We start from the raw sequence: 8,320 nt of genomic DNA, 5'->3' as shown, positions 1-8,320 counted from the left end.
CTCCAGCATGTTCTAAACTCTTTTTTAGCATGTTCTAAACTATTTTTCAGCATATTTTAAATTATTCCTATGTTCAAAAATATAATAATAATGTTGGAATGTTACTAATGTTTTTTATTTCTTAAAATTGCAGCAAAATGCAAGGCCAAAATGAAGAAAAATCAGAAGGAGGAGTTACTAATATACAAGAAGAAGAAATTACTTATGTAAGAAAAAGGTAACTAAACTAATGTTCTAAACTTTACCTATTATGTTTTAAATTTTTTTCTAAAGTTTTTCATTATTTTCTAAAGTTTTCCCTTAAGTTCTAAAGATTTGTATTATGTTCTAAAGTTTTCCATTATGTTCTAAAGTTTTCCATTATGTTCTAAAGTTTTCTCTTATGTTCTGAAGATTTGTATTATGTTCTAAAATGTATCCATTATAGTTTATGTTTATCTTATCCCTTTATATTTGCACTCTATTTAATGTTAATAATATTCTAATTATTTTTGATTGTTTTTAAAGGAAAGTTGAAAACGTTGAAGCGGAAGTAATTGATAGATCGGAATTTGAGAAGCATATTGAAAGTAAAAGTGTTGCTATAAGACATAGAAAACTTCCAACAAGGCTTCAACCACCTCGAAAATTGCAAAAAAAGGAAGGAAGAGAAAAAGATCAAGAAGAAGGAAAAGATCAAAAAGAAGAAGAGGGTAATAATGTAGAGGATGATGACAAGAATAATGATAGTAAAGATGATGGTGAGGATGATAATAAGGGTGATGTAAAGATGAAAGAGAAAGATGAAAAAGAGGAGATGGAAGATGATAGTGAGGAGGAACAAAAAATCAATAAAAAAAAATCAAACTCAGGTAATAATACTCTTTAATCTTTACAATCTTTATTTTTATGTTCTAAAGTGCACGCTTATGTTCTAATTTTGCTTATCTATGTTCTAATTATGTTTATCTATTCATGGTGAGGATGTGAAGAAGAAGAAAAGAAAGATTGAAAAAGAAGAAGATGGTGAGGATGTCCAAGTAGTAGAAGCTAATGAGCAAGATAAACTAGTTAAGAGGCAACCTTATCAAAGAGTACCTCCTACTCAATTCATGAAGGATGTGTTGATAAATCTTTCGGAAAAACAAAAGCAAGCTATTCGGAACATTGGTTTTGGAGGCTTTTTGGAATTGGATTTACCAATCCATATTAATTCTACGTAAGTAGTAGAATGTTATGTTCTAAAATCATATTCTAAAATCATAAGTATTATCAATGTTATGTTCAAAATTATGATTTGTCATGTTTGAATTGCTATACACTAATGTTCTAAATTATAAGATTATGTTCTAAATTAGTTATGCTCTAAATTTTGTGCATATGTTCTAAATAATATGATTATGTTCGAAATTAGCTATGTTCTAAATTATGTGCATATGTTGTAAATTGTATGATTATGTTCTACATTATGTGCATATGTTCTAAATAATATGATTATGTTGTAAATTACTTATGTTTTAAAGTTACTTCTTGTATTCTAAAATTATGAACTCTCATGTTTGAATTGCTATACACTAATGTTCTAAATTAATTTTTTGTTATGTTCTAATGTATGTTTATTATGTTCTAAAATAGACTTTTTTTATTATATAATGTTCTAAATTATGTTCAAAAGTTTAAATATTATACTAAATGTTTTAATCTTCTATGTTCTAAAGATTGACTATTATATTCTAAATATAGCTGTATTGTGCTTTAAATCTTACATTTTTCATTATAATTCTAGGTTGACAGAAAACTTGGTTACGAATTTTGACACGGAGAGATGTTGTTTGATGTTACCAAAGACAAAACAAGAAATCTTTTTGGAGGCAATTGATGTTCATTTGGCTTATGGGTTGCCATTGGGAGGCAAAAGGATTGAGCAACCAAATGATGAGTCAAATCTGAAATGGAGCAAGTTTCTAAAAGCTTGGAGAAGCAAGTTTGGCCTCAAAAAAGTATGATGATATAATGTGGTTATGTTTTAAATTTTATGTTCTAAAGTATGAATTTTATGTTATAAATTGTATGTTTTAAAGTGCTTTGCTTATGTTCTAAAGTGTTTTTTGCTTTAAAATAGATCTATTATCTCCATAGGTTTTAATTTATATGTTTTTTTTTACCTCTAAAAGGGAAGTCCAACCAACAAGAGATTGATTGACAGAATTCAAGAATTGAAGAAGGAAAAATCAGTTTCTGATGAATTTCTTTGGAACTTTGTGGTATGTGTTGTCAATTGTTGCATTCGATCAACAAACAACCCACAACTATACATTAAATTCTTGTATAGTTGTATGGATGTAAAGAAAATTGCTGAATTGGATTGGTGCACATTTGTGATTGAGCACTTGAAAGATTCTGTAAGTGTATGGAAGAAGGGAAATTCTTACTTTACAGGTCCTTTACCTTTTCTAATGGTAAGTTTTAAATTCTTACCATTATGTATATATATTATTCTTGTTATGTTGAAAATGTGTGAAAAATATTCTAATTAATTCTTAACATGTACTAAATAGGTATTTTATTTTGATCGTCTACAAAGAGGAGGGTTAGAAAAACCAAGAAAATGTCCACTAATTTCGGTGTGGACAAAGGAAAGGATTCAAGTGAGATATAAGTTTGAAAAAGATCATGGATTTGGATATGGAAAACTCTTGGAAAGAATGGAATCAATTGTGGTATGATATTTGTATATGTTTATGTTTAAACACTACACTTTATGTTGTTGTTTTCTAAATTTTATAATTTATATACTAGAAGGCACCAAAAGGAAAAAAGAGACAACCAAAACAAAAGGAAAAAGAGAAGAGAATGGAAAAATCATCAATAGGTTCTAGTTCTACAACTTCTCGAAATGACATGATGGTATGATTTAGTTTATATTGTAAATTATATTTTATGCTCCATTTAATCCTTTTCTGTTAAATTATCCATGTTATGTCCTTTATGTTCTAAAATATTTTTGTGTTCTAATGAAGGGCTTTTTGAGCAAATTTGGAGATTTGGCAAAAACACTTGCCTCGAATGTTAAAGAGATGTATGGCATGTTAGAACAAGCAAAAGATCTTTTTGTTGAGGAAGAAACAACAGGAAAAATGCAACATCTCATAGACAACATATGGTGCAAGTACACAACAAAGGTATTATAATTATGTTCTAAAGTATTTTCTGGTTGTGTTCTAAAGTATTTTCAGCTTATGTTCTAAAGTATAATAAATTTATATAAATATTATGCATATTATGTTCTAAATTATAATTTCTTATTTTATAGACATTCGTGAACCAAGAAGAAAAGAAAAGCCCTTCTATACTCAGCCAAGATCAACATGTCTTCGATGAACCGGCATTTATTGAAGAATTGGATATGGTTATGGATAAGGCATGGAAGAAATTCGAGGAAACAAGGTCACCAAAGTCACCGACAGTTGGTAATTTCACATGTACATGCTTAATTTCCAAATTATACTTATGTTCTATATTAGATGCTTATGTTTTAAAGTACTTTTTTATGTTCTAAAACATGCGCTTAAATCACATGCTTATGTTCTAAATTATATGATTATGTTCTAAATTAGTTATGTTCTAAATTAGTTATGTACTAAATTAGTTATGTTCTAATTGTTAAGCAGATTTGAGATCAAAGGAAGAGGAAAAAGATAAGAACAAAGAAGAGAGAAATGAAGAGAATAAAGAAAAAAACTTGTTGATTCCCTCACCAGTAGTTGGTAATTTCACATTATTTTCAAATTCATTTTTTATGTACTAATATTTACTAGATATGTTCTAATATTACTTCTTATGCTCTAAATTTTTTCTGGTTATGCTTTAAAGTTAATTCTTAATTTTTTATATTCTAACTATTTCTAGGTTGTCTCCTAATTGTATATATTTCTTATGTTCTAAAGTTACTTTTTATTTTCTAATTATTTTTTGCTATTTGCTATAATACTTAATTTTTATGGTGTAATTGCTATGAAGATTTGGGATCAAAAGAAGAAGAAAAAGAGCAGTACAGAAAAGAGAGAAACGAGGAGGAAAAAATTGAGAAGAAAGAGAAAAGGAATGAGGAGTCACCAAAAACCCCAATTCCTCCAAAAAAGAAGCAACCTTTTGATATAACTCCTCCAAGTTTCAAGTTATTGACCCCCTCACCAGCAGTTGGTAGTTTTACATTATTTTCAAACTTTTTTCTTTTGAAATAATATTACTAGATTTGTTTTAAAATTACTTCTTATGTTATAAATTTTTTCTGTTATGTTCTAAAGTTATTTCTGATGTTCTAAATTTTTTCTAAATCAGATGCTTATGTTTTAAACTACTTTCTTATGTTCTAAATTATGTGCATATGCTCTAAATTATATGATTATGTACTAAATTATGTGCATATGCTCTAATAATATGATTATGTTCTAAATTATGTGCATATGTTCTAAATAATATGATTATGTTCTAAATTAGTTATGCTCTAAATTATGTGCATATTTTCTAAATAATATGATTATGTTTGAAATTAGTTATGCTCTAAATTATGTGCATATGTTCTAAATTGTATGATTATGTTCTAAATTATGTGCATATGTTCTAAATAATATAATTATGTTGTAAATTAGTTATGTTCTAAAGTTACTTCTTGTGTTCTAAATTTTTCTGGTTATATTCTAGTTATTTCTAATGTTCTAAATTTTTTCCAACTATTTCTATGTTGTGTCCTTATTGTTTCTACTTATGGTTTGATGTCCCAGAAAATCAAGAAGATAATGAAGCAGAACTCACTTACGAAGAAGTGACAGCAAATGTTCTAAATTGTGCTTTTCTAAATCCAGATCATCCACCTACATTGGATGAAGAGGAGAAGCAAGAAGAGGAAAAAGAGGAGAAGAAAGAAGAGGAAAAAGAGGAGAAGAAAGAAGAAAAGGAGAAGAAGAAAGAAGAGGAAAAAGAAGAGAAGCAAGAGGAGAAGAAAGAAGAAAAGGGGAAGAAGAAAGAGGAGGAAAAAAAGGAGATCCAAGAGGAGAAGAGAGAAGAAAAGGGGAAGAAGAAAAAGGAGGAAAAAGAGGAGATCCAAGAGGAGAAGAGAGAAGAAAAGGGGAAGAAGAAAAAGGAGGAAAAAGAGGAGAATCAAGAGGAGAAGAAAGAAAATGAAGGAAGCAAGAATGAAGAGAAGAACAAAGAAGAAAAAAATGAGAACAAGAAAGGGTAATCATTTTGTAAACTTTAAAACAAATGTTGGTTATGGTTTAGTTAAATTTTAATTTAGAACTTGGTAATAATAAATTTTGGTTTGATTTGGTTATGGTTTTTGTTATCAATAAATTTTCGTTTGATTTAGTTATGGTTTTTGTTATCTATGTGATATTTTTTAATTGAATTAAGTAGGAAACAAGGAGAAGAAAAAGGAGAAGAAAAGACACGGAAAAAAAGAGGAAAGGATAAGCTTCCAATGTACTTGCGTTCACCTTTCATGGTTGAACATGAAAAACTTTTCAAGAATGTGGACAATAGAAAGGTAGCTGAGTATGCGTTTGCTCAAGGAGATAATAAGTAAGACTTTAAAACTTTAAAATTATATGCTTATATTCGAAGCTATATGCTTATGTTCTAAGCTATATGCTTATGATCTAAGCTATAAATTATGTTCTAAACTTCATTCTTATGTTCTAAACTGCGTGTTCTAAGCTACGAGATTATGTTATAAAGTACATGTGTAAAACTATATGCTTATGTTCTAAAATAGGTACTTATGTTCTAAACTATATTCTTATGTTTTAAATTATGTGTTTATGTTCTAAACTACATGCTTATGTTCTAAACTACATGCTTATGTTCTGATTTTATTGTTCTGATTTTAGGGAGCTTTTGTATGCTGATAACATGGGGACAACGATTACGAGAGATGAGATTCATAGTCTCATAGAAGATAAGCACATGTTGAACAATGTTGTGGATGCTTATGTTTGCCTATTGAATTTTGAAAATAAAAGACGTGGTGTAGACAAGAAGAGTAGATTCTTTTTCAGTACTGAATGCTATGTATGTTTTCGAACTTAAAATTATAACTATGTTCTAAGAGTAGATTCTTTTTGTTTCTCATATAGATTATACTATGCACCTATGTTCTAATTACTTATGTTTTAATTTCTTTTTCTTTTTCAGCTCATACGTTGTACAGAAAAATACTTCAAATCAAATGAAAGGCAAGATGATAGAATGAAGGCTTTGTTTGATAGAATGCAACAAGAAATGACAACGACCGAAGTAACAAGCTTCAAAAGCATTCAATTGGTAATTTGGTATCTTATTATGTTGTACTTTTTTCTTATTATATGTTCTAATTATTGGTTTTGTTTATGTTCTAATTATTTTTATCTATGTTTTAAAGTATCTACTTATGTTCTAAACTACTTATTTATCTTCTAAACTACTTACTTATGTTCTAAACTACATGTTATAAAAATTATATGCTTGTGTTCTAATCTATATGCTTATGTTCTAAAATGCATGCTTATGTTCTAATTTTGCTTATCTATGTTCTAATTCTGTTTATCTATTAGGTTTTCTTCCCGGTCGTTTTACCAGATCACTACTATTTGCTGTGTGTCAACTTTGTGGAAGGAACATTTGATTTGATTGACAACAGATTTCTTCCACCAAATATTCCTTTTCACAATAAATATGGAAATTACCATAGATTAATGGTAAGACATCAAGTTTACATTTTTTTAATTATACTTTTGTTCTAACTTTTGCCTTATATGTTCTACAGTTTTTCTTTATGTTCTAAAGTTTACCTTATATGTTCTAAAGTTTATCCAATTTTTCAGTTGAATGCATTTGCTGATTTCGTTCACTCAATTGACTCAAATATAAAGAGTGACTTTGTATCCTCCTTCAAAACAAGAAACTTGAGTATGTCATGGAAGAGCAATAAGAACAAACATGATTGTGGAGTGTTCCTGTTGAAGCACATGGAAACATATGAAGGAGAATCTGTAAAACAATGGAATTCGGGACTAGAATTAGACAATGTAAGTTTAAAACATAAGATACATGTTTTAAATTAGTTTCGTTCATGGTTTTGGTGTTATGGTTTTAGTGTTGTGGTTTGGTTTGGTTTGGTTATTGTTTAGATATATTATGGTTTATTATATTTATTTATACTTATATGCTAAATTATATTCATGTTCTAAATTATATGCTTATGTTCTAAAGTATTTCTGTTTATGTTCTAAAAGTTACTCTTTTTTTTTTTTTGCAGTTTGACCAAATGTTTATGTTTATGTTCTAAAAGTTACTCTTTTTTTTTTTTTTTGCAGTTTGACCAAATGAAAAAATTAAGAGTGGAGTATTGTGGGAAGATAATAACAGCAGAAGTAAATGAAGAACGGAACAAAGTGATTAGGAGATCAAAAAAGTGGTCAAAGGAGAACAAAATGGATATATGATTGTTAAGATCTTAAGTTTATATTTGTAGAGAGATATTTGCAAAGAATATAACAGTAATTTTTTATGTTCTATGTATTTACCTGTTACAAGAAATATATTGTTGAATCATATTAAATGCTAAAATTTTAATATAAAATATATCATATAAACTTATATGCTAAATTATATTCATGTTCTAAATTATATGGGTATGTTCTAAAGTATTTTTGATTATGTTTTAATAATTATATGCTTATAAAGTTAGGATATTAGAATATATTATTATATATTAATTTTGACTTAAAACTTAAAGTGTAGAACATTAGAACATAAGAAAATTAAAAAAAAGTAACAAGAAATGACAACAGCCAAAGTAACAAGATTCCAAAGCATTCAATTGGTAACTTGATTCTAATTATATCTTATTATGTTGTACTTTTTTCTTATTACATGTCCAAATTATTGATTTTGCTAATCTTCTAATTATTTTTATCTATGTTCTAAAGTATTTGCTTATGTTCTAAACTGGCTGCTTCTAATCCATTACTTTTGCTTTATTTTTCCTTTTGAATACAATGCATACACTCTTTAGTGCATATCTAAGAAGGCATATGTAAATCAATGTTAAGAAACTTGAATAAATAAAAGTTGATTAAAGCAAGATTCAACTAAATGTTGTTTAATAAAGGTATCTAAAATGCTTGTACTATCATTACTCGTAGTTCAAATTGACTTAATAAAACAACTTATAATTACGAAAAGGGGGGAAGATGAAAAGACAGGAGATGTTATAAAACATTATAATCAACTTTAATTAACATAAAAATTGATAAGAAAAACACTAGTAGAGATACTCTGAATAATAATTGGACAAAAA

General features: G+C 27.6%; 1 protein-coding gene across 1 annotated transcript; it reads left to right on the top strand.

The window, feature by feature from the left end:
• The first annotated feature begins 5,163 nt into the window (after positions 1–5,163).
• LOC110705506 lies at positions 5,164–7,590 on the top strand. Its single transcript, XM_021883394.1, has 7 exons — positions 5,164–5,217; positions 5,398–5,562; positions 5,871–6,051; positions 6,175–6,303; positions 6,573–6,716; positions 6,843–7,046; positions 7,335–7,590. Exons 2-7 carry the CDS (start codon positions 5,462–5,464, stop codon positions 7,461–7,463), a joined length of 888 nt encoding a protein of 295 aa, XP_021739086.1. The 5' UTR covers positions 5,164–5,217; positions 5,398–5,461; the 3' UTR covers positions 7,464–7,590.
• Positions 7,591–8,320: the final 730 nt, after the last annotated feature.

This window comes from Chenopodium quinoa, unplaced genomic scaffold (assembly GCF_001683475.1).
Source record: "Chenopodium quinoa cultivar QQ74 unplaced genomic scaffold, ASM168347v1, whole genome shotgun sequence".
Taxonomy (NCBI): domain Eukaryota; kingdom Viridiplantae; phylum Streptophyta; class Magnoliopsida; order Caryophyllales; family Amaranthaceae; genus Chenopodium; species Chenopodium quinoa.
Note: the sequence above shows the minus strand (reverse complement) of the source record. Positions and strands in the feature narration are given on the sequence as shown.